This window comes from Etheostoma cragini, chromosome 2, assembly GCF_013103735.1.
Source record: "Etheostoma cragini isolate CJK2018 chromosome 2, CSU_Ecrag_1.0, whole genome shotgun sequence".
Taxonomy (NCBI): domain Eukaryota; kingdom Metazoa; phylum Chordata; class Actinopteri; order Perciformes; family Percidae; genus Etheostoma; species Etheostoma cragini.
The window spans coordinates 22,985,883-23,011,322 of NC_048408.1; the positions used below are offsets into that span (position 1 = coordinate 22,985,883).

Consider the following 25,440-nt stretch of genomic DNA (forward strand, 5'->3'; position numbering starts at 1 on the left):
GCATTACATAACTTTCAAACTGTAATAATGCTCTGTAGAATCACTGCCACAACACAGCATGAGAGAATCCAAATACAAACAACAAATGGTGGGTACATTTTTTCCCCCTCTTCTTCTAATCTCTTACATGCTGGGAGAATACTTTTAGTCAGTCGTAAGAAATATGTAACATACCCATTATCATATTTTATTTGATGTACAAAAAAAATACATCAACATATCAATATATGCATTGCAAAAAAATAAGGTTCAAGTGTTATGGCTGAAAGAAATAAAAACATATACTACCCTTTAAATATTAAACCCTTGCTCAAAAAAAGTGGTTAAAAGTTTAAGAATGCACTTAAAGAGTAAGAACTTCCACATGGTCACCAGAGAGGATTACTAAAGCTGCGTTTCTTACGTAGGTTCCAGTCAGAGAGTGTGTCATCGTCGTCGTCCTCGTCTTCATCGATGTCCTCCCCCTCCTCGCCCTCCCCTCCTTCGTGCTGCAGAGTGACGGTGCGGGACTTGTGGAAGCGAGGTTTGATGTCTTGCTCACTGTCAGGAACTGCCTCATCCTCTTCAACGTCGCCCTGAAGGACAACAGAGAGAAATGTGAACGAATGCAGAATGGACACCATTAAAAAAAAAAAAAAGGAAGAAGAGAAAAGAAGTATGAGCATTGGATTTATCCGGGGAGGGAGCTCACCTTCAGAAGAATAATGTCAATCTCAGAGTATTTCATCCCATTCACCAGGATAGGGATCAGTCTGTAAAAAAGAGACAAACAGCCACATTACTATTCAGATCAAATTCATACAGCACTTGATTTTTAATTCCTTGTCTTCAACTTAACCCTGTCCAACAACTTGTTAGCATGTGTGAGCACTTACTGGACCAAGTGCCCAGACAGGGCCTCTTTGCAGATGGGCTGTTCAGCTAGAGTCAGCCAGAACTCACAGGCCTCCAGAGCCACGTTCTCATCTGGGTCCTGGGTCCGCTGCAGCATGTACTGGTGACAGACAATAAGAGGTGATGAGGAGGAGGAGGAGGAAGAAGAAGGGAAAGCCACACACGTTTCAAGTGGTTCAAGTCCCACACTCACCTGGATAATGCTGTGCATGTGTGGGATGAGGCGGTCAATGCGGACTTCCAGCAGCATGACCAGAGCCCTGCACACGTTCTTACGCACCTCACTGTCCTCGTCACCGGCCAGTGCAAACAAACTCTGGATACAAAAGAGCCAAGGGGTGAAAAAGGGTGGGTGGCAGAGAGAAACGGGAAAAAATTGACAGGACCAACAAATGTTGGGGAAGACAAAAAAAAATTGTGTGTGAAAGAGATAACGGAAGTGACTTCCAAACGTGCACTTTGATCCGTTATGCTTTGCCCCATTTAACTCTTGACAGTGTTAGAGAAGGACCTGAACAGGGTTTTACCCCCCCAGCCCACCTACGCTCATATTGTCACACCCAATGATGATACAAGTCTAGCTGCTAAAAACACAAACTAACTTCAATACTAGAGCCGACCGATAAAGAATTTTTAAGGCCAATTTAAAAATCCAATATTACAATATATTGCCCGATTTATAATGAAAACAAATTTCAGAAACGCATAACAAAACCTAAATAGAGTTCCCTAACATAAGTTATTTGTAGTTATTTATGAGTTCTCACTAAAATAATTTGAAAATTATTTGTTTTTTGTCAAAACAGAACAGTGGAACATCAAAATATATTAAAAGTTCTGATAAATAAAATGCATAAAAATACAAACTTTAGATATGAAACTTAAAGTCCTTTGAACAAAAACCACAACAACGAAGAAGAAAAAAATAAAAATTTCAATCGCCCATCATAAATGCAGATACCGATAGAAATGCCTAATATCGGTCAGCCGATATATCAGTCGGGCTCTATTCAATACTAAACTAACTCTCTAAACAGACTCTATTGGGTAAGATGGGTGTCCATCTGATTACTGTAGTGCTCACCTCAATGAAGGTGTCAATGTTATCCATCAGAGCCTGAGCTCGACCAATGATGAACTGGTTTACACACGCTATAGCATGGGACCTGAGAGAGAGAAAGAGACAAACAGGTGAGATCTATGACATTGATTCTAACAGGAAGAGACAAAGTGCAGAGGCAGAGTCAGGAAACAAAAGACTGGTGTTTTACTGACCTGATCTTGGGGCTGCAGTGCTTAAAAAACTGTAGGAATTTGGGGATCATGATGTTAAGAGGTCTGTTCAGAGCATCGCTATCCAACAACTCGGATGAATCCTCGCAGATCTTCTGCAAGGCTCCAAAAGAACCCTGAAAGGTGGAGGAAATCATAAAGAAAGAATGTTACAGACAAAGAGTTAGATGCAAATCTAACTATTGCATTAACATTACAGAGCTATTAGTGTGTGCAGGCAGGTGAGCCTGACCTCGCAGGTGTTATAGTCGTCCGAGTTGAGTAGATTACAAAGTTGAGGCAACAGTTCTGGCCAGGTCTGCAACTCTCCTTTAGAGGCAATGGTCGTGATCAGGATGCCTTTATAATGGATATTAGAAAGGATAAAAAAAACTAACTAATAACTTAAACTTCCACTTACGTTCAAAACATTTTTTTTAAATGCAGCGCTTGCTCCCACACAGCCACATTACCTGCAAAAAACCCAACCACTTACATAGTAGTCTAACTCACACTTTTTCACTCAAACACTCACCGATCGTAGCTCTAATAAGCGGTGAAGGATCTCCGATGTTGTTGAGGCATTCTCGTTTAATGAAGTCAGCCACATTGGGAGGGAAGTTCTGGTAGTGAGCCTTAACATTGTTCTTCAGTATGAGACCGCTCAGAGAGCGAGTGGGCTCGTCTTGAGAGGGAAGGCAGCAGCGGAGAGTAAGAGCATAAAGACATTTTTTTTTTTTTTTAAATTGGAAGGAGGAAGTTAGGTGCAGAAATATTGGCAGATTACAAGCAAGGTTCTTCAGTAAATGACTCCTTTGCTATTGTTTTAATCTTTATATTTGACGTGGATACATACCCTCAGATTTGAGGCTTGTGAGGACAAAGATGAGATAGTTGTTGAAATCTGGAAACTGATTAAGTTGCTCCAGTTTCTGCAAGGTATGTTAAGGAGTTCAACCATCCGCACACACATAGCAAAAGCTCACACACCCTTGCATACCTTGTGATTGTGTTTGACATTTGGGCAGCGTGGACTAATATGCAATCACAATCAATCACACCAGTTCATGTGATGCAAGCTGCGGCATGAAACACCCAGTCAGTTTTTTATTATTACCCACTTTTACACAAAAGCTCTCATGTGTAAAGCTAAATCTCTCACTTTTTTGTGCACACACACACACACACACACAAACACACACAAGGATACTTCTTGCACAGCTCTCTGTGTTGCTGTGTCTGGGGACTGTGAGTCCTTGAGTAGCTGAAGCACTTGCTGCAGACCCTGTTCATCTGGCTGCCACTCCATCCTACAAGAGACACATACAAACACATTACCAGTTTAAGAAGCATGCATTATATTGGTTCTCACCACCTGGCCCCAGCTATTGACCTCAGCACTCCGTACATTACTACTAAAGTCACGTATAAGTAACGTAAACTATGCACGCAGTAAGGATTACAGAACAACCAGTATGTGATAGATGCTTTGAACAATAGCAACGACTTGTCAAATACCCGCGTAATCTGTTGCCTCTCAATCTTAATTTTAGAGGAAACACTAAATTAATTATAAATAAGTGTCTGCAATGTAGTTAACCGTTAGCACTGCCGTGACAACGGTAACGTTAATGGACATTTTTCATTTCTGGCTACATGAAATCGGAAAGTAACCCTACGCAGTAGTCAATTAGTTAGTTAGTTAGTAATTAAGTAACAGTTGCATTAATACGTAACCACACCAATTATCACACACGATCTGAACATCCTTTTCCACATGAGGCCCAGACGGCACAGACGCTAACGTCTGGCTCATTCAGCTAGCAAGCTAGCTAGCTCAGTTAGCGTCGCTATTTACACAGAAAAACAGCTGCAGAACGCAATCTTACGTTAACTATTAGGACATGTCGTTGCGTTGTCAAAGTAGTGTTTGTAATCAAAGCAACAAAGAATGCGCAAATGGAGGGCATTATTACTCAGAGCAGTCGCATTTCAGCCCAGCTACCAGTAGCATGGCTAGCTAGCATCACCTTAAAAGTACCGCGAAAGATTTTACCTGGTCACTGCGACGTGGTAGATCTATATTTCTATAGATTATAGTGCAGTTACGCTGGGACGACTAACATTAAATACAATATGACTGCGATATGTGCAGCTATAGACAAACTCTCTGTTGATCTGTGTGGTTGCTATGCTAGCTGGTATGTGACAGAGATTGCATGCCTTGCATTCAAGCCGGTTGATCAGTTTGATCATGTCCGGCTTCCGTACTGGTCAAACGTCGAGCAAAATAACACCGTAGACAGTGACAACTACTGAGTTGGCCGTTTTTAAGACAGTCTGTACACAGTATATATCAGTGTTTGCTGTTGTCTTAAAAAAAAGTGAATTCATTAAGATGCATTACATATTTCAAGTATGTGAACATACATGTTATATGAATCGTTTTGCGATGTTTCGTTTTTGACCACTAGATGATGTCAACTCCAAATTCCTACAGCATAACTACTGTGTAAAATGAATAAACTGCAGGGCGTAGACAACATCACGAACACAAGTGGAAGCTAACAAAAGTTACTACCATTGTATGAAGCTTGTTATGGTCACTCAGTTTGGATGATAAGTCTCAACATGATGTGAATTCATCTCTGGTCGGAGGATAAGAAAATTTCCATTCACACATAAACGAACAACCAACTTAGGCTCCACAGAAGCATGATGTTGCAGGTCTATAATACTGGATTTTAATGCTTTGTAAATATGTTTCAAAATCAATGTCCATCCCTTGTGAAATCACAGGAAGCAGCTACATTCACTAAGCACTAATTCAGTAAATATGAGGCCACTCTGCTACTCACCACCACTTCCTTTCATTTCGAAATCCTTGATAAACCTGAATTTCTGAAACAAGGCTTTAGCAAAGTGGAAGTGTTCTAACACAATTAAATATCATGCTAGTAGGCTATCTCAGTCTTTTGAAAGAGGAACAGAGACTTTCATATCAACTACACACAACTTTAATAAAACATAGGACTATGTAAAGATGTGTTAATTACAGTAAACAAATTTTGAGTACACATTCACATTCCTGTATCAATAATCAACACATGGACAGTGAATTGAATGGGAAGTGGAATTTTAAGACATCTGAAGAAACAATGGAATCACATAGAAAAAGAGTAGAGCTCTGCGTTAGTGACAAGACACAACGTATATTCAGGAAACAAAGTTCAGCACAGAGAGCTGATTTCACCCTTGCTACAGCCCCACTTGCAGCAGGCGTTGGACAGTCCAACTACTACATCCCGTCCTTTCCTATCTGCCCTCCGTAGAGCCTCCAGCACCTCATCTGAGATTGGTGAGCGAGCTGAGCGGCTGAATCCAGCAGCCACAGATGCCTCTTTCATTGTTTGATCTCTCCATACTTTGGACTCTCCAGGATCCTGCTCGTCGATAAGTTGAGAGATAGGATTTCTGTTCCATGGGTCAAAGGCCTCTTCTCCAATAAGAGCTGATAAAAAAGCAAGGACACATCTCTTAATAGTAGGCTACTTGTTTAACCATAAAAGAAACAGGGTACATCATACAAAAATAAACCTATTCATATCCATGGTCTCTCTCTTACCTGAGTCTCCTATGCTTCTCCTCCAGCGAGAACCACCACAGGTAAAGATGACAGCTCGTATGAACTCTCGTCCACACAGTTTCACCCCATAGAAAGAGGGATGGCCATCATTGGACCGCACCTTGTCCACCAGTGCCACCAACAAGCCCAGGGTCAAGAGTGCTTCCTTCCACATGATGAGAAGGAACATATGCCGCAGGGGTCTCTAATGCCACTTGAGGTGTCTATGTGGTTTGTGTTTCTTTCGGGACAGCATCTTTTATAGGCCTCAGCATCTCAGGGAAGGACCTCAACTCACCTCCACTCTCCGTCATGCCCAGAGATAAGACCGGAGACCTTTAGGAGCAACAATGCACATAGAGAAAAATAAAGTTGTGATAAAGTAGCAAATGATGCCAGAGGTGATGTCAACAGAGAGCTTGTGGCTATCTAATCCCCTGTGACCTATTCCTGGCCTTTCTGTCGCCTTACATCATTTGGTTTGTGGTGTAGGCTATGTCACACAATCTCTCTGTCTTGCTATCTGCTCTGCTGTGCATTGGATGGAGATCACTATCCACCTCAAAGATAACTAGGGTGCCATACATTGGTGTTCACTGTGTCAAAGGGGCACACATGTACACACTCTACACATATTATTCAGGGGCCAACTAGTGATAAACCTAGTACAGTGACTCAAATCAATTGTCAACTTTTAAATGTTGTACAATATTAATTGTTTACACAAGCCTATAGAAGGGGTAGTAGAGATAAGTGGAGATGACAACATTTTATGTGAACTGAATGAAATGTCATTCCATCTACTTTGCATTATGAGCAATCAAAGAAGTAACTTTAAAAGTGGTCATCTCACATTCGGCTCAGGTGAAAGTGACAGACAGGGATGATCTACCAATGAACGGTAGATTATTTTACTGACGCTACGACCACCTCCCGAATCAGCAAATCAGCATTTAGTGTGGGGCGGGGCGATGACGAAAGGGTAGCAACAGTTGCCCGGGTGAAGGCAAGGCGCCATAGTCACGGTAGTCCTAGCGACAAGAACCAAGCAACGGGAGTCAACAACAACAACCTAAATATAAGGGGAAAAGACTTCAACGACTAAAAAGGACAATATTGGGACAAACTAGAGGTGAAAAAGTAAAATATATGTTAGAATTACCATTCCAGTTTGTCTTATTGTATATGTGTACTTGTTTGTACAACCGTCAGCGTTATTAACGTGAAAATGGTCGAGCGACACGGTGATGTATGTGGTTGCTAGCTTTTTCCAAACGGAGACCGTTGTTATGGCGATGTCAGATCTTTGATAAGAGCACAAGATGGCGGGTGTGTAGTGTTGTAATGCCAATCGTTCTTTTTTGGCTAATTTCTTAGAATGTTCAAAGGTTTTCTTACAGCTTTGTTCGCGACAGCGTCATAATGAGAGGGGTTTGTCATTGGGTTTTATTAACCATCCAATACGAGTAACTTTAACAAGCAACTAGCGATAACGCGAGCTCTCTCTAACGTCACAACTCAACGTGAGCTGCTAGCTGGGGAAGCTATCACTCTCGCTTTCTCAACTCACTTTTCGAGCAAGCCATCCAGGAAGCACATGGAACTTGTGACGCAACTATGAGTTATAAACGCTGATATATGAGTTTAACGTTAGTATGTTTCATAATCTTCTTTCTTAGAAGTTTTTGGTCTGACATTGAATTCAGCAAGTCACTCCCATGAACACGGTGTGCCTGCCGGATGATCATCTGATTGTCTTGTTTGCTGTCTTGGTTTACAGTACGCAGGAGTGGCTTATCCTTCAGTGGGATGGCCTAAAGTCTTGAATGACAGTGGGTCCAACTGTCCATTGTCGCATGTTTCCACATTTTTAGTTAGTCAGTTAGTTTTATTTCACTTGAAAAACTATGGCCACGGTTAATAAGCCTTGTTTTGGAAATTGAAGTCGTTGCTTTAATCGTGGTGATTAAGGTCGCACTGTGTTTCATACTGGAGCAAACAGGAAGAGCTCTAGACTACTGTTGGTCTCAGACAAAAACCCTACTTCCTCCTCTTTGTGTTCCACGTACACACACTAGGTCAGTGTGGTCAAATCATAGCGAGGTGAAAAAACATGCCAACAAGTATGCTTTTATGTACGTTTGTAGCTAGCGCTTTAAATAATGAGTAATGATTCTTTTTATCCTCAGAACTAGTGCCTCAAAGCATTGGTTGCCATGGCAACTTCTGGATACTCAGAGGACCTTCAGCCTCAGCAGGCCAACACTGTAACCATGGCAACACCATCTCCTACCACACCCTCATCCACAAAGACGGCACACTTCCTGTCCGAGATCCCACCAACCTCTGGAGCCATTGCATCGGCTAACCAATCAGTCACTGTCTCAAAAACAGGACAGGACGCACTTTGTTCTCAAGCGCCGCCCATCAACCAGAAGGCAGTGGTTCTGACGACTCCCACGCAGCACTATGTAACCCAAGAAATCCAGCACTCTGCTGTCCAGAAAAGTAATGGTCAGAGCAACTCGCCACAGTACATCATAGTAACTGTTACAGGTGAGAGACAGAGGAATGACTGACATATTACTACATAACACACACTGTGCACACACACATACTATGCATTTTCTAGCAGCAAACGAGCACAAAATGGTATGCAGTCAATGTATCAGGGGTTTAAGCAACAGGCTGGATCCTGGTTGGAGACTGGCAGTTTGTCCGGCATAGTGATGGATTCTAGTAACCAAACATTGTAGAGCACGGTTGTGTTTGTGTATCTTTAAAATTACAACTAGTGCTTGGGTTTAGTTGCCAGGGCCCATTATGATCTATTGATAGTTAAATCAAAATGGTATCATGCAGTGCTAAAACAATTTGTCAATTGACACCAAATGAATTCTCCACAACTTAGATAATGGAGTAATTATATGTCATTTTTCCATGAAAACCCCCAAATATTTATTGGTTTAGGGTTCTCAGATGTGAGGATTTTCTGCTTTCCTCTGTTGTAAATAATTGTAAATTCATTTTTTAGGTTACAAGTTTTCAACCCTACCTAGTTGAATCCTTTCTTTAAATAGTCTGATTAGATGTCTGGAATAAAGCAGAGATCTAATTCCCACCAAGATCCAAAAAAACACTGATGTAGTTTGCCTGTCTGGTTGGGTGGTGCATACATTATGAGGACAAAATAAGCTGATGGATTTGGTTGCTAGGCTGCATAGTCCCAAATGTGGGAGCGTGGATGGCTAAGGATATAACCTGACTTGACTTCTACTCTGCTGCTTTTGCTGTTATAGAGAGTCGATGGTATCATGACAGGATTTGTTTTCAATTATTTTTCATCAACATGGCTTTTATTGTGCAATTCCTGCAGTGGTACAAAAAATGAGATAAGCCAGTAGCTATAGCAGCTAATGCAGTGTGTGCTTACAAGGCTTTGGACCATTTCCAGATATTAGTGAAATTAATTTAGGCCATTAGTTTTTTTTAGTTTTTTTTTTAACATCCCAAATTATAAAACAAATGCTCAGTCATAAAGGAATCAGTTATTATTTTTAAAATGGAGAGAGCGAGTATTGACCTCCAACACCGGTGTACGTTTATTTTAGTGTCGTCTATTCGTAGATCTTTTTGCCTGCTAGTATCATGTAACAGTGTGCACTCTCACCCAGAGTGAGACTCACAGACCACGGGCTTGTCTCACTCTCATAAAGTGGGACTAAGTTATCTGAATAACCAGGCTTAGTAAAACCCGGCATTCCCTTTATATCAATGTATAGCAGTACAGTAGTTTTCATGTTCATAAAAAGGATACACTTAAGCTATATCTTTTTGCTTTTTTCATCAATATATCCACATTTATGATAGTGGTCTAGAATGATTTCCATTGGTTTCCATTAAAAACAGCATGAATATACACAAGGTTTTAATATCATAAAAACCTGCTGAGTTGTAATAAAACACCAGAGAAGGGATCATGTAATGTATAAAAAGGAGGAAAAAAAATTATAATATCAGTAGCTGTTTGTTTTAAATATAAACCAATTTTGCAGCATGGATTGTGTAGAAGCAGACGGGCTGTTGTCGGTACCTCACTCGATGTCTAAGAGAGTACACCCATGCATTTACCTTAAACTGGCGGAAAGTACAGCAGCAATCTTCTAATTGAAGTTAACTATATAGTAGGGCTAACTATTTTCATTATCATTTAACATTATCTTGTTGATATATTGATTAATCAAATTATTATTTCACTGATAAAACCATACTGCTTTTTTTTTGGCTCTTGGAATCAATAGATGATAGATACTTTTATGTGACCTAATTCATGTTTAGACAATTGAAAAAGTAAAAGCTACATTTTGAATGTGCTGAAAATGGTCAAATATGTATACCTGTATTAAATATGCCCGTTGTATTTATAGGATTTGTTTGATGGTTGGACACGTTGTTGGTCCTATCTGCAATTGTCAGGATTGGGTAAACCTAAACAAAGACATGGACCAGAATGGCTTCCCCACTCGCCTTCCTTATGTTGTTCAGTCAGTGCCCTTCATTGTCAGTGCCCTCAGTAGGCCTTTCCCCTTTAATCAAGAAATTAAGGTATATAAGTTGCCGCCAGACAGAGGTGACTAGTTAGATATTGAACTATGAAAACACTATGGAACCTCTAACTAGGGTTAACATTTACTTCATTAACTTAATTTTTTAACAAAATACAAAACATACATGTCACACCATGAATTACCCCCCGTCATCACCACCCACCTAGACAAAAATCAAGATAACACCGTAACTATAATATTCAAAACCATTCAACAGAATAATAACAAAAAAAGACAGTAAACCAAAATCATACATGTCTCCCCAGCACAAAGCTTCCTAGGAGTCCTCAAGTAAATGCAGGTACTTTCTCCATTTTATAGTATAGACTTCCAACCTGGCAAACCGTTTATATGACATTTTTTTCAAACCCTGCCTCCATAGCCATCTCACAAGCCATCTCCTGGATTGATGGCACCCCTTCATTCCTCCATCCTCTTAAAATAATCTGTCTGGCTAACATTAAACTAGTCTGGACACAGATTCATACTTGCTTATCCATCCTGCGAACGGTTGAAACATCTACGGGAACAAAAATAATCTTGGGTTGAATGGAGCCGGGTATCTGCAATCCAACATAGGTTATCATGTATCCTGGTCCAAAATTCCTGAATCTTATCAACGATAACATATTTATAAAGTAGGCAATACTCTTGAATTGTGTTATGGGAGGAATATAAAGTTGTTTAACTAAAAACGCATTTACTTTCTAGCTCTCCAGTTGGGAATGACGAGAGTAAGTTCTCACTTTCCATCACTTATCATAATCCCAAATTAAACTAAGTGATGGACTGTGCCAGGTTGTGCTGGCTTAAGTGTATGTTCACAGCGGTTAACCCAGGTTGAAGTGAGAGCAGCACAGTTAAAGCACGACGGTGCAAACCAGTTTAAGTAGACTGTTTTTTCACCTGAAGGGTACAAGAAAGTGAATATTACCCTCTTTTCCTCCGCCCACTCTCCATCCTCTGTTTTCTCCCTCTATCCATCATCCCTCGTGTATCTCTCATTTCCCTCTCTCATCTGATCTGCATGTTTACAAGATGGAGTGATTTCTCTCTCCATCTGGGGAGATTAGCTGTCCAAGGCTGTCCTTCTGACATGCAAGATATAAGGATGAAAGCTGAGTTGGACCGACACACTTTTTCCTCATCCCTACTATCAGTCACTTCTCAGCTGAAAAAAAATAAACTTTGTTGCAGGATGTTCTGCGGTGGCTGTTATTATGATTTGGAAGCAGTATGTCGTGAGTACTGAACTTGTGATAACAGTGGCTGGCTTTTCTGTTGCCTTGTTCTATCCTCTGATGAAACCTCTCTCCTTCTGCCGTCCCTAGAGGGCTCAGTTCACTCCAATGACAGCTTGTCAGACTCTAGCCCACCTGCCACTGGTGTTCCTACTCAGGTGGTCCAACCAGTGCAGACAACCCAACAGGTAAGATGCACACACAGACACAAACCCCATTAATTTTCCATTTGACCACATAGGAGCAAATCACAACAAAAGGTTTAGCACCCATTAGTTCTATCTGACTCTGTGGCTTTACTCACCTGCAGAGGTCAGTGTTGCAAGCGGTGTCGCAGGCAGCCAAGAGGATTCAGATTAAGAACCTAAAGTCTGGGGACATTCACCAGGAGGTAAACAGACATAACATTGTGAGAAAGTATACACTTAGTACATTCTATTGAAGTGTAAAGGTAGTGTGATATTTTTAGCATAGGCTTGTCCATAAGCAGACAGAAAGAGAGGGATGTGGGAAAGAAAGGCCCTAGTGCCCTTTTGTCGAAACAAATCATATGCCGCCGGCTTTGCACGTCTTTTTACCTCCATCGCTACGGCCTCCCCAGGCTGTCTGAGATGTACCTGAACACTGAACTCTGCAGGTTATGCTTTTTTACCTGTGTGAGTGAATGAGCTGTTTCTGAACCGCCACTTACATTCATCTTTAATGGGAGACTACAGCCCCACTACTTCTCTGGTTTTTCTAGTTGTATTCTTTAATACTTGATGTCCTTAAACTACCAAGAAATGCTGTCAACAACTTGGCTTTCATTTATGTATCACAAACTGATGATGAGCTGTCACACTGGTTTCATAAATTGTGCCTGCTTTGTTCTCCTGGATGTGTACGTAGACACAGCAACACGCTTGCCATAACTTTATAGGCTAACATTACTGTATGTCAATATTGTGTTTACAGCTTGTTGTGCAGCGTTACATCTCCTGTTTGCTTGTTGTCCAGGTGGAGCATGTGTACTCTGGCCAGGTGCAGTATGTGGACGGAGGAGGAGATGCAACTTTTACCACGTCCTCCATGTGAGTAAAGAAGAACCTGCTTTGTTTGCATGTTGACATAGGCATGCTCACACACATGATCAATTACACACACCATGCCACTGTCCTGGACACACAACTATGTTGCGTTTACATGTTTCTTTTTGTGTGCGTAAATGTCTTTTCCTGTCCAGTCGATCGAGCAACTACCCTTTCTCCGACTCGCCCCTCTACTCGCAGACCCCTCCCTCCTCGTCCTCCTACTACGAGGCCACACCCAGCTCTGAGTCAGACATCACTGGCTCTGTCACCTCGCAGCCCGTTTCTGTGGCAACAGCGGGAGCCAATAGCGGGGGAACTGCTGCAGGCGGAGGGGGCTATGTCATTCAGGGAGGTTATGTGTTAGGAGGAGCAGCAGCAGGTGGAGGAGGACAGAGTTACACCAGCCCTAACTCTCGTGCCCCACCCGCTACTGTAAGTACTCAAGTTGAAAGTGTACAATGTATTAGTTACAATCTAAGATGTGGAAGTACAGAAAATTAAATTTTGTGAGCTTCCCTAGGTGCAGTGGCTGTGTGATAACTACGAGGGGGCAGAGGGGGTGAGTTTACCTCGCTGCACCCTCTACTACCACTACCTGCTGCACTGCCAGGAGCAGAAACTAGAACCTGTTAATGCTGCATCCTTCGGCAAACTCATCAGGTCTGTCTTTATGGGGTTGCGTACACGGAGATTAGGGACCAGGTAAATATACACACACACGTACATTTATTTTGCTGGACGTGTATCCCAAGGCAAAATCAGAACTCTTTGTGCGTGTGTGTTTCAGAGGGAACTCTAAGTACCACTACTATGGACTGAGGATCAAATCTGGTTCCCCGCTGCTCAGGCTGATGGATGAACAACAGCACATGGCGATGAGGCAGCAGCCTTTCTCACAGAAAAACAGGTATCCACACAGGGTTGCGTACTTGTGTCCCTGTGTCTATGGGTGGAATTTTTAATTTCAGCCTTCATTTTGACATCTCGTTGTGAGGGTAATTTACACATCTACAGTATCTAGAGCTGACCACATGTGATTGGGTCTTCCAGACACATTATTCAGGGAAGCAAGTGCATCATTGTGGTAGATAATCAATTTGAATAAAAAAGATCTAACAGTGGCTTTGATTACCTTGATATTTCCGCCTGTTTCCAGTGTTCCAGTTGCAACATAAGCTGTGTTTTCTCTGTGACTCTCTCTCTGTGTGTCTCTCCCCATTTCAACGTGGTATTCAAATCCGATCTGAGTGATCTGATCACAAGTGGACAGCTCTAAGTACAGGTGGGAATGCACCCAGGACGCATTGAGATCAGATCACTCATACCAAATTCAGAGGTAATTAAGGCCACATGGATCGCATTCTTACAGCAGTGGGTACGTGCATGTGTCCTGGGCCACATTAAGGACCGCATACTCAACTGTGAGCAAAACTACCTACTCGTTCAAAAGTATTTCTCATATGACAGAAACCACTGAGAGTTAATCGTGTGTTTTGAATGTTATAATTATACAGTCAGTGACGTGTCTGTGTTGTTTTTTTCGGTACCGCCTGTTCCTGTATCCCTAGCTGTCTGGAGCTATGAGCCAGCCAGCCGTCGGTATAAAATAACCTAATTTTAAGTTTCATAAAACCTCCCTGAAATCACAAATATGTAAGATATTACTACAGACATTACTGTTCTTAGGGTGCAACTTCTCCATTTGCCATTAAGAAGCCAACGAGCCTGAGTGGTCAAAGCAGCGGCTCTAAAACAGTAGATGCTAGATGATGTTAATGTCAACACGGCCATCAACACCTGGGCTTTAACACCATTCTACAGACAATACTGCAGTGTTTAGATATTACTTATAGTCTTGGTTGCTGATGTTGTTAATTATTTCTCTCCAATTTTAATTACGTTCCTGTTAGAACATTTTCAGTGTGTGTAGTTTTTGGTTATTTTAGGGACACCTGTAATCTTGGTGGCCAATTGTGTAGTTATATCCTCACTTTTGGGTCACATTGCTTCCAGGTGTGTAGTCTTTTGGTTTATACGCCTTTTGATGTTAATTTCTAACAGTTGAAACTTCTGCTTAAACTCTATTACAGTCTGTCCATTTGTGATGGGATCACTCAGATCGGGTTTTAATACCAGGTGGAAATGCAGTGTTTGAATTATGGGTACTCTGTCCCATAGGATAAAGCCACTTCAGAAGTCACAGGGGATCACCAATGGGACATCAGGTGGGATGGGTCAGCAGCAGGCGGCGGGACTATGCGATATTTCGGCGCAGGTGCAACAGTACCAGCAGTTTCTGGGTGAGCAACGCTTGCACCCTGCAAAATGTTCACCAATTTTTTTCTAGCAATTCAATGAGAAATAGATACTTTCATCTTGTGTTCTTGGTACTCTTGGTACTTCCTTAAACAAGCTGTGAATAACTGATGTCTCTTGTGCAGAGGCATCAAGGCCGCTGCCAGACTTTGTGGACATTGATCTGCAAGATGGAACCCTGCCCGATGGGATCCTTTTAGATCACCTCAAGGCCTTTCAGACTCTCTACAGGGAACACTGTGAGGTAAGCGTCGTAATCAAAGACAGTTAGACATGTTAGCTTTGTACTCTGTCCACATACACGTGTTATGGCTCTTGATGCAGATACTGTTCAACACCAAGCTAGCTATCTGCTGTCAAAGTTGAAATTGTTGTACAACACCTCATTGTTAAATGCTTAAAGATAAAAGCTCCCGGCACTTACAAAACATACTGTACAATGAAAGTGTCAAGCAATCATGGCGTTGGGAAGTGTGAAGACAGTTTATACGTGTGTGTGTGTGTGTGTGTGTGTGATCTCCACAGGCCATCCTGGACGTGATGGTCAACCTTCAGTTCACTCTTGTGGAGACACTTTGGAAATCCTTCTGGCGGTTCAGCCAGAGCAGTGACAGTGAATCACTTAACCTGTAAGTGTCATTAAAACACTCAGACAATCTGATGGAAGAAATAATAGCACATGTAAATCTCATCCACTGCTGTAAGTAGGAACGGTGTGTCTTGTGCTCCTCCAGGCACAATGAGTCTGAGAAGCGTCTGCCCAAATCGTGCCTGGTGGTGCTGTGTAAGTATGAGCCAGTGCTGCGCTGGACCAAAGAGTGTGACAACCTGCTCTACCAGACTCTGGTGGAGATCCTCATCCCTGATGTACTGAGACCCATCCCCAGTAAGTTAGTAAGACCCATAAGAGGCCTGTACGCAAAACTGTTTAGTGAGGCTATCAAGACATTAATTGACAGATTTACAGAATGCAGGCCTCAATCCGGGGCAAACTTCTTCTACACATCTCCATGTGTAGATATAAATCTAAACTCTCTCTCTTTCATTCTCTTTCTCTTTCTCCTCGCTACATCACCACCATCCCTTCCTCAGGTGCCTTAACCCAGGCCATCCGCAACTTTGCCAAGAGTCTGGAGAACTGGTTGACAGGCGCCATGATGAACATCCCGGAAGAGATGGTTCGCATAAAGGTATTTGCATGCTTCTGCACTGTTTACATATCAAGACAGATCTCTGCATCACTTTTTTACATATTTCTATATTTTACTCTTACATGGCCGGATGTTAAGAGGATTCTATCCAGATAGAAAGATCCTATCCAGTTGATGTCTCAGTCCAGTTTAGATGTCAGACTTGGCTTGGCAATTTATCTTAAATGTTTGTTGAGACTGCTTTTTATTATATTGGATGGGATGTATCCTTGGTGTGTTTAAGTATGTATTTATACATCTTCAGTGCTGTTCACTTGTGATTGGAAAACCCAAGATGCACTTAAGTTCTCAGTGTGAACTGGGCCTTATAGTGGTTTCTTCCTGACGTGCCATCTAATTATGGCTCCATGCATTCCCCCCCCCCCTTCAGGTGGTGTGTGTGGGCTCCTTCTCCCAGACGCTGCGCCGCTATACCAGCCTGAACCACCTTGCCCAGGCAGCCCGCGCCGTCCTCCAGAACTCCGCCCAGATCAACCAAATGCTCTCAGACCTCAACAGGGTTGATTTCACAAATGTACAGGTTTGTACTTCCTTCCCCCCCCTCTCTCATCTGCTACTGTACAATAGTGTTTTAGGTGAAATAGAGCAGACGCCTGACACTGTCCACTTTGTGTGTGTGTGTGTGTGTTTGTGTGTTTTTGTGTTTGTGTTTGTGTTTGTGTTTGTGTGTGTGTGTGTGAGTGTGTGTGTGTGTGTGTGTGTCTAGGAGCAGGCATCCTGGGTATGTCAGTGTGAAGACCGTGTGGTACAGAGGCTGGAACAAGACTTTAAAATGACCCTGCAGCAGCAGAACTCTCTGGAGCAGTGGGCTACCTGGCTGGATGGCGTTGTCTCTGAAGCCCTGAAGCCCTACGAGCACAACCCTATTGTTCTCCCAAAAGCTGCAAAGGTTTTCCTGCTCAACTGGTCCTTCTATAGGTGAGGGGAAAAGGACAAATGTGATATATAAAAACATTGGGTTTATGTTGAAGATAATAGTCCTCATCTTCTCCGCTTTTCCTCACTAGCTCTATGGTAATCCGGGACCTGACTTTGCGCAGTGCTGCCAGCTTTGGCTCCTTTCACCTGATCCGCTTGCTGTATGATGAGTATATGTACTACCTGATAGAACACCGGGTGGCCCAAGCTAAAGGAGTAACACCCATTGCGGTCATGGGAGAAGTACGTATCTGCACACTCAGTCGCATACTAGCCGTCTGAACTTGATGATACATGTTTATAAATGTCCAGGTCTTACTCTGTGTTGCAGTTTGCAAGCACTGTCAAGAGCCGAATCTCTCCGGACCTGGAGAAAGGTAATTTCAGTGTGGTTCTCCTCACTAAGGTGTTTGGTTTCAACTCCCAGCCTCTGTTATCAGGTCACTTTATACATGTCACTTCAATGCCTGTCTCCATCAGAAGAAGAGGAGGATGACGAGGAAGAGGAAAGCGAGGACGAGGGCGGAGATCTCGTGCTGCAGTCCAGCTCGCTGAGAGCGGTTGATGACGAGAAGGACACGATGGAGCCGCCCGCCAAGCTGTCCAGGACCAGTTTCAATCTGCACTCTCTGACCGACAGCACCCCATCTTAGCCGCTCATATAGTTATCACACATACACAAACACACACACACACACATTTTGCTTTAAGTTTAACATCATGTCATACCATTTTGTCACCCTGTTTGGCCTTTGGGTTTGCAAACAGATAATGTTTGCTGTGTGCGTGCGTGCGTGCGTGCGTGCGTGCGTGCGTGCGTGCGTGCGTGCGTGCGTGTGTGTGTGCGTGCGTGTGCGTGCGTGAGTGTGTACGCAAGTATGTTAGAAAGTGGAAGAGCCCTTTGCCAATTTTGTACTTTCATTCTGCCATTCTTCTTCTCTTTGCCTTTCCCTGATATTTTACAGTCCTTCCCTCGTTCCCTGTGCCTTCCCTGTTTGTCCAGTGGCAAGAGGCCAGTAGCCACTTCTGTCCAGTCTCAACTATATTGTATACAATATATAATATGTACAGATGGGTGACAAATTAAAAGTAAAAACCTGAATTTATGACTGAGGAAACATAAAGAATGCAGATGCTTCCAGAGAGGTGCACTGCATGGAACAATTAAGCAAATAACAGCCAATCATGCTCCGTGGCATGTATAAAAATGCTGAGCAGGCCCAGTTGATTCTGATTTTGTGTCAAGATGACGGGAGGAAAAGATCTCAATGACTTAAGGAAGTTACTCAGTTGTTACTCTTTTTTTAAACATGTACAAGTAGTTTTATCATGAAATAGACATTTAAATAAAGGCTTAATAACTTGTTGCCTGAAGAGGGCGTTGGATCTTTTTTTCTTTAAAGATCCAAGTGACTTTGAAAGAGAGTTGTATTGTTGGGGTACAAACAGCAGGAGCTTCAGTCACATCTGGCTGCTGTTTTAATAGGACCAGGTGTGACTTAAGTACATCTTGCTGGCATGGCTGGGTCCGCTTGTCCCCTCAGAGAGAAGACTCACTGCAAATCAATACAAAGTTGCTCTGAACTATCACCTCCAGTGGTCTCTTCCACAGTGACAATGCCCCCATCCATATGGCTCGAGGGGTCCCTGAACGGTTTGATGAGTATGACAAATTATGTAAATGATATGCTGTGGCCTTCACAGTCACCAGATCAAAAAAACCTACGGACACTTTGGACCGACCTCTTAGACAGCACTCTCTGCCGCCATTATCCAAACATTGGAATGAGGCAATTTCTTTTGGAAGACCTGCTTTCATCCCTCCAGTGAAGTTCCAGAAGGGTGCGATCCATGCAAAGCCCTTCCTAAGACATTAAGTGTTGTTTTTTCTTCAGTTGGTCACCTGTCTGTATATTCTTGATTCCCTCCTGCCCCGCCTTAACCACTGACCTGATTGCTGAAAAAACATAAGAAGACACCAGTGTCCTTCCTTGTACTCTACACTCAAAAATATCTTGTACCTTGCCTTTAAAGCAATGACTATGCAGGGCACTGTCTGAAATATACAATGTTTTAATCTCAGAGTAGCATCTGGAAGGATACTGCACCATGGATTTGTTTGGCACATGGATGTTGTTTGACAGATATGTGGATGCCATATTTGACTTCATTTCATTTCTTATTAATTATTAATTAACTGATACCCTGTGCCTTTGAGAGATTTCTAGCCTAAAGAAAGCTTATATTCTATATATTCTGTATTGTGGATTAATAAATGAAAGTCCTGTAAAGTAGTCTTGGTGTTGTCATGAACTTTTACTAGATGTGACAAAAAAGTTGAAATGGTGACCGTCAAGCCTTGTGATGATTTTGCTCAGTTTGCTGTTCTTCATCCACCTATCCATCCATCCATTCATTCAAGATCATTTCTTTTATGTACACACACACACACACAGTGTATATACGCTTCATAGGTGCAGTGAAAGCTGAATGGGCCACAGGACAAGAGCAAAGCTTATCCCACCCAATCAGCAGCACTTACTACACTGTATCCATGGCGACCTTTGTGCCAGCTAGATGTACCAGCTACTTCTCAAAGTTTTTGTAGTGTAAAAGTAGATGTGTATTTTCTAGGTATCTATGTTGAACATTTTGTAAATAACCTATATTGTGTACCTTTGGTGAACATTGTCACATATCTAAACTATTTATGTTGTTTAACCATTGTTGCCTTAAAAAATATGTTGTGCTATGTCCACTATCCAGATGACTGAACTATATTTTTTATTGTGATGATGGACCAAGCATGTGAATATGGAGACTTTCCAAAGAGCACATGCTCAACCAGCAGCTTCTCATGTGGCATGAGCAGATGTTGATTTTATGAAGTGTTGGACTGTCCTTCAGGATGGTCTGACTACAAAGATCCCACCAAAGAGCACTAAATAGAAAACAAGAGTATATTTACATGTATGCATATGGTGAGGACAAACAAAATAAAATCAACTGGTAACTGTAATGTCTATAAAAAATTGTGACTTAGTGCTGCTGAACCTTTTCTAAGAGCTCCTCTTGATGTTATTCTGAAGACATTTGTACTTAAATCTGTGATCGTTTGTAGCTTTATTCTCACTGTTAACTAAAAGAATCTGATTACTCTTGAAATTTTGGCCAGATTTATTTTTTCTTCATGGCACAGCGGTCTTCACTTAGACCAGAGCAGAGGTTCCCTAACTTTTGGGCCTTTAATGGGTCTTACATCCATAAAGTTGGTAAACTCATAATAGATTTTTTCTTAAAATAATGGTCAAAATTAACTGACTTTTAGTCTCTAATATAGGCCACGACCCAAAACCACTGTATCCTACATTTCCCATTATGCAATTGAATAGCCCATTTTGTTTCACCCTCCCTGCCTCTTGAATGCCCAATTATAACAAAGGCTTAGTACAGTTAGCCTTGGTGAGATGGTCAGGTAAACAACTTCATGTACAAAATTAAATAGAAAACAGCAGTGTCTCTTTAAAATTACTGCAACTAGTGTAAAAATGAAAATATCATGTATATTCCATGTTTTATTTGAGTAACTAAAGTAAATAAAATCCATTCAGGAATTTACAAGAAATAAAGCAAAAACTAGACTCGCAAGCCAGCGTGAAAGGGGTTTAAGCACCACAATGCAATTTTCACAAGTTTTCAGAATCGTTGTGTAAAAGTTCATACAATTGACCCCCCCCCAAAAAAAAACATTTGAATGTCTTATTTTAACAAAATCCAACCCTTCTATTTCCATGACATGGGTTGAAAAAAGATCCTAAGTATTTGGTTTAAATGGTCTAATTTTTTTAATACTGCAGCTTGATGAATCAACACAGATAGACTGAACTGGTCCAGTGATGAAACAACTTGTTCAGAAGTCAATGTTACATACACGTTAAACATGCACACACTCATACATACAAATTATTTCTCTGGATGAAATCCCATTTGGACATCACACTGGTGCAGATATTGCATATGTTCAGTTACACTCGCACTACAATAACAGTACGCATTTATGTATAAAAAAACTAAATTTTCTTTCAGTCCAGCTCTTGGTTTTGGCGGTTGCAATGACAAACAGTACACAATTAAAAAAGAAAAGATGAAACCTGTCAAATGAAACACACGAACCACCCATAACAATCCTCATCTTTACAGCATCTAGAGCGTTTTGTGTTTGGTTTCTGTTTGACACGCGTTTGAACTACATGTTCCCAAAGCGCAGTCTCTGAACATGGGCCATTTTACTCAGATGAAGGTCTCCGTGCTGACGATGAAGCCATGTTGACGTGTATAGTTGTTTGTGTTTTTGTTTCTGTTACTTTGACACTTCTTCTATCATCATAATACAATCCAGGTACTTCGGTCACTATCTGCCAAAACTTGCAGGGACGAGCCTTCGGGTGAGAAGATGAGAGGGTGAATTACAACTCACACGTATCTAGACACACAAATAAAAAGAATAAAACAAGTTTGCAGACTGGAAAACTTCCAACATTGGCCGGGAACACAATGCTTGATCCCACCGAACTCAGGCAGTGAGGAGTACCTGGGGTCCACACAGTGCTGATAATACCTCCTTAGAGTTCACTGCAATAACAATCAATCCGGCTTAAATTTATAAGACTTTAACCAACACTAACACTAAATCCTATATCTGAATTAACCCGAAATAAACAAACACTTAAAAGAATCAACAAATAATCAAAGAATTCCAGGGCACTAGGCATCGTCCAGACTGGCTCACAAGGCCTTTTCCACTAAAGCCATTTTGAATGTCACAACAGGCAAAATAGAATATAAGTATAAATAATAAAATGATTAACGGTGGTATTTCATTCAGAGTCCTGGTTAAGGCATTTTCACCGCAGACATTTTGCCAAGTCGTTGGAAAAACCAGGTGCTACCATTACCGTTAATCTCAGTATTTACACCTGTGCTTTTCTGACGGTTTCAAAATGTGTTTTGTAAATTTTGCATGCGCACTGTCTCGACTTACTGGGACACTTACATACAACAGAGCCATTGTTAATGATATTAGTAACCCCTGTGTTTTTCCTATTGGGACTAGATGTCTGCTGTGAAGTGCTCGTGCGTGGCTTAGCACACAGTTAAAAGGAACAGAGCAGCCATTCATGTTAATAGTTCAACCTGTGTTTTCCTAATGTCTAATGTCTAAATGTGATTTATTATTAGTAACACTAGTGCAGTGTACGTTCAAAACATGCACGTTCGGAACGGAACACGGGTTAGGCACGTTGTCAATATGGGAGTCAATAAAAGTGTGTGAGCCGTGACTCTTATTACGATGCATGTGTTTTTGTTTTATTACCGTCTGATAAAGTAGTTAGCGTGCATTACCTCGGCGGGGCTAACTTGGCTTGTTTACTTTATTTTAGATGAACGCCTTACGTAAAGAGTCCAGCCCATTTTGTAAGATGATACTGTGGCATATTAAAAAGAAACCGTTTTTTGTCTATATTTTTTTAAAGTGCTCATATTATGCTATTTGGCTTTTCCCCCTTTCTTTTATTGTGTTATATATCTTTTTTGTGCAAAAAGCCCAACATCCCCTCTCCCAAAGGGACTCACCATCTCCAACAGAAAACACTGCTCCTAAACAGCTCTGTTGTAGTCAAGACTTTACTTCCGCGACGAACGTGTGTCACTTTGTAACACACACTTTATAATGCTCGCCTAGCTAGTGGCACGCCCTCATACTCTGCTTCTGACTGGCTAGTAGTCCCTACCTAGCTACTGCGCATGTGCGACTCCGAACAAAGACGGCTAAAACACACATGGATTCAATGTGTGCGCAAATCAGTATACAACTCACCTTTGTGTAGAGCTTCATTGGTCATGCGATTAATGTAGCGGGAGCTGCTCTCGGGAACCAACCACTTCATCACTGTGTTCACGCAGGACTTCCTGTAAGAACTCCACACACTCCCACTGACGAGAGAGGCAATTTTAATACAACCTTAAATAAACAGAGCACAACAAGAAGGAACAAGCAGAAAGATGTGTGTGTGTGTGTGTATGTGTGTGTGTGTGTGTGTGTGTGTGTGTGTTTGTGTCAGTAGTTCCTCACCTTGTCTGACCCTTGACCTCTGTAAGGTCCCCAACACCCACGGTGCAACACACACCTGTGTTTAGGTCCCAGCTAACCTGCAGGTTGGAATGATACGTGTTTGGCCTGGAAACAAAAACAATGAAAAGCAGACTTAGCGGGGACAGTAAAAAATGGTAGAGGCAGGGCTGAAGAAGGCTTAAGGTTCTTTTAGGAGAAATACCTGCAGTGCTCCTCATCCATGTTGGAGAAGGCAAGTAACAGCAGACCGATGTTGATCATCACAGTGTTAGTTTCAGGACACACCTGATACACATCACACACACATTATCTCCAGGCAAAATGCAAGTGTTCTTCCATTCCATGTTCTTCTTTCCAACATTGTTTTAGACATAGTGTGAGTGTGCAGTACTGTGTGTATGTGTGTGCTTCTACTAACCTCTAATATCACAACATCATAGTCGCTGAAGGAGCAGAACTGCGGAGCCCAGGCAGCATCACTCCTAATCACCTCATTGATAAGATACTCAAAGTCTAGAGTCAACTGCTCCACACACACACTCTGCAAGAAACAACTCAGGTTCAGAATGTAAGCAAATTATTTTTATACTACCAAGATAAACACACAAACCCTCAGTTTACACATGTGAATGGTGTTTCTTTTAAGCTCACTGAGCTTAAATGTTCTGTTTAAACTTTACATGTACACTAAAATGTAACACTAAATGCTGGTTCTGTTACAGATGTTACAAGCAGGTAAATTACATTATTGGAAATGGTCGGGGCCCCCTGGTTGCTCACCTGGTTTAGCAAGTACCCCATATACTAAGGCTAAAAACCAATTTAGCAGTTGAGATGGTTCTAGGATTGCCTGTAAAACAAGACTGGTGCAGTGCTCTGAGAGTTATGCCTGCTGCTAATTATTAACTATTGATTCCAGTATTTCCAGGGCAGGTAGGGCAACTTGATGTATATATTCCAATCTGTCTGAATATACTGACGCAAACACGCACCTGTCCATTGTGTGGCCCAGTGACCAGCTGCAGGTTCCGTCCTTTAAGGTCAGTGACTGTGAAAGGTAGCTGGACTTTATCGTCTTCATAACCTTAATAGACCGAAACAGAGAAGAAGAATGGCGGTCAGCTGCTTTAGACTTGACCTGAAAAGAGTTACTTTTTCACAGACCATTCTGTGTGTCCTCCCCTCGTCTCACCTCCCGCACCTCCTGCATTCTGCTCTGCTGCCCCTGGTTGTTGGAGGCGGTAGTGCAGACGTGAATAGTTGACATATCCAGGCTCGCTGGGGCCACCCTCCTGGGATGGGGATGGAGTCGGCGGGGATGAAGGTGATGAGGACGAAGAGGCAGGAGACATCCCTTGTTCAGAGCTCTGTGCCAAACGGTGGCTCCCATCTGATGTTGGCTCTTGGGGTAAACTAGTCCGTCTCTCCTCCTTCCTCCTCTCTCTACAATCATCCTCTCTCCTGTCTACATTTATCCCTTTATCTCCTGGTATCTGCGCTGCCTCTTTTTCACCACCATCAGGTGGTCTTTTTTCTGCCTGGCTTTCGTTTTCTTTCCCTCCTCCTCCTCCTCCTCCTCCTCCTCCTGCTGCTCCTGCTCCTCCTTGGGCTCGCCTGAAGAGGTCAGCTGCAAACTCACGGGCTCGCACGGCTGCTTGAGACTGGCTAGGAGATGAGGGAATTGGAGCAGGTCTGCTCGGTGGCAGTCGGCCTTCGGGAGATCCCTGAGGTAGTGAGGAATGAGAGGCCAAGGGGGAGGAGGAAAGAGATGCAGAGGCCTGACTTGACAGAATGGCTCTCTTTGTGTAAAGGATCTGTGAAGACTGACCCTGCTTACCTGCAAGATACATACAGAGAGATGCTGAAATCTGGCAACACAACAACAGCCTGATAATGAAAAGTCTTACAAATGTGGATTAATGAGAATATAAATGAGTATCAGGAATAACAATTGGTGGGTGCCTGGACAACTCAGTTGGTAGAGCAGGCGGCGGATATAGAGGTCTACTCTTCAGTAGACCTCTATTGTTGTTGTTATTGTTGTTCAGTCTACTCAATCAGACAGCTGCAGCTGATTGAGAACGCTGCTGCTCGAGTCCTCACAAAGACCAAGAGACTGGATCACATCACTCCAGTTCTGAAGTCTTTACACT

At 42.2% G+C, this 25,440-nt stretch overlaps 4 protein-coding genes across 12 annotated transcripts in view; 1 reads left to right on the plus strand and 3 right to left on the minus strand.

The window, feature by feature from the left end:
• The window catches only part of LOC117958872 (transportin-2), a 13,074-nt gene extending 8,631 nt beyond the window's left edge, over window positions 1-4,443 (minus strand). For all 4 annotated transcript variants that reach the window (XM_034895579.1, XM_034895569.1, XM_034895561.1 and 1 more), the window contains exons 1-11: window positions 4,223-4,443; window positions 3,377-3,476; window positions 3,023-3,098; window positions 2,702-2,851; window positions 2,420-2,526; window positions 2,170-2,303; window positions 1,979-2,060; window positions 1,088-1,210; window positions 876-994; window positions 692-752; window positions 404-575 (exon numbers count right to left, since the gene is read on the minus strand). In XM_034895579.1, the coding sequence (XP_034751470.1) occupies window positions 404-575; window positions 692-752; window positions 876-994; window positions 1,088-1,210; window positions 1,979-2,060; window positions 2,170-2,303; window positions 2,420-2,526; window positions 2,702-2,851; window positions 3,023-3,098; window positions 3,377-3,475 (1,123 nt within the window). In that variant the 5' untranslated portion in view covers window position 3,476; window positions 4,223-4,443. The remainder of the gene's footprint in view (window positions 1-403; window positions 576-691; window positions 753-875; window positions 995-1,087; window positions 1,211-1,978; window positions 2,061-2,169; window positions 2,304-2,419; window positions 2,527-2,701; window positions 2,852-3,022; window positions 3,099-3,376; window positions 3,477-4,222) is intronic.
• A 686-nt stretch (window positions 4,444-5,129) lies between these two features.
• rln3b (relaxin 3b) lies at window positions 5,130-6,012 on the minus strand. The gene is made up of 2 exons (XM_034896827.1): window positions 5,792-6,012; window positions 5,130-5,677 (listed from the first exon to the last, which is right to left on the minus strand). Exons 1-2 carry the CDS (start codon window positions 5,979-5,981, stop codon window positions 5,397-5,399), a joined length of 471 nt encoding a protein of 156 aa, XP_034752718.1. The 5' UTR covers window positions 5,982-6,012; the 3' UTR covers window positions 5,130-5,396.
• A 736-nt stretch (window positions 6,013-6,748) lies between these two features.
• rfx1b (regulatory factor X, 1b (influences HLA class II expression)) overlaps window positions 6,749-25,440 on the plus strand; it is a 19,506-nt gene continuing 814 nt past the window's right edge. The window contains exons 1-20 of one of the 5 annotated variants that reach the window (XM_034895682.1): window positions 6,749-6,923; window positions 7,981-8,347; window positions 11,730-11,827; window positions 11,950-12,030; window positions 12,636-12,709; window positions 12,862-13,141; window positions 13,230-13,411; window positions 13,497-13,616; window positions 14,888-15,009; window positions 15,151-15,269; window positions 15,551-15,654; window positions 15,760-15,911; window positions 16,118-16,215; window positions 16,607-16,756; window positions 16,943-17,154; window positions 17,244-17,397; window positions 17,486-17,531; window positions 17,635-17,814; window positions 18,390-18,394; window positions 19,050-20,315. In XM_034895682.1, coding sequence (XP_034751573.1) covers window positions 8,008-8,347; window positions 11,730-11,827; window positions 11,950-12,030; window positions 12,636-12,709; window positions 12,862-13,141; window positions 13,230-13,411; window positions 13,497-13,616; window positions 14,888-15,009; window positions 15,151-15,269; window positions 15,551-15,654; window positions 15,760-15,911; window positions 16,118-16,215; window positions 16,607-16,756; window positions 16,943-17,154; window positions 17,244-17,397; window positions 17,486-17,531; window positions 17,635-17,807 — 2,505 coding nt within the window. In that variant the 5' untranslated portion in view covers window positions 6,749-6,923; window positions 7,981-8,007 and the 3' untranslated portion in view covers window positions 17,808-17,814; window positions 18,390-18,394; window positions 19,050-20,315. Of the gene's footprint in view, window positions 6,932-7,980; window positions 8,348-11,729; window positions 11,828-11,949; window positions 12,031-12,635; window positions 12,710-12,861; window positions 13,142-13,229; window positions 13,412-13,496; window positions 13,617-14,887; window positions 15,010-15,150; window positions 15,270-15,550; window positions 15,655-15,759; window positions 15,912-16,117; window positions 16,216-16,606; window positions 16,757-16,942; window positions 17,155-17,243; window positions 17,398-17,485; window positions 17,532-17,634; window positions 17,950-18,025; window positions 18,395-19,049; window positions 20,316-25,440 lie in introns of those variants that run through there. The other 4 variants (XR_004659818.1, XR_004659820.1, XR_004659819.1 and 1 more) reach the window with 4 other exon arrangements.
• Window positions 20,699-25,440, minus strand: part of dcaf15 (DDB1 and CUL4 associated factor 15) — an 8,260-nt gene continuing 3,518 nt past the window's right edge. The window contains exons 7-13 of one of the 2 annotated variants that reach the window (XM_034895751.1): window positions 24,489-25,124; window positions 24,280-24,371; window positions 23,706-23,828; window positions 23,490-23,572; window positions 23,288-23,392; window positions 23,033-23,148; window positions 20,699-21,593 (exon numbers count right to left, since the gene is read on the minus strand). In XM_034895751.1, the coding sequence (XP_034751642.1) occupies window positions 21,538-21,593; window positions 23,033-23,148; window positions 23,288-23,392; window positions 23,490-23,572; window positions 23,706-23,828; window positions 24,280-24,371; window positions 24,489-25,124 (1,211 nt within the window). In that variant the 3' untranslated portion in view covers window positions 20,699-21,537. Of the gene's footprint in view, window positions 21,594-23,032; window positions 23,149-23,287; window positions 23,393-23,489; window positions 23,573-23,705; window positions 23,829-24,279; window positions 24,372-24,479; window positions 25,125-25,440 lie in introns of both variants that reach the window. The other variant, XM_034895744.1, reaches the window with a different exon arrangement.

Coding starts and splice junctions, on each gene's coding strand:
- rln3b (XM_034896827.1), bottom strand. CDS start 5,981: ATGTTCCTTCTCATCATGTGGAAGGAAGCACTCTTGACCCTGGGCTTG. Junction 5,678..5,791: donor GAGAAGCATAGGAGACTCAG/GTAAGAGAGAGA, acceptor CTTTTTTATCAG/CTCTTATTGGAGAAGAGGCC.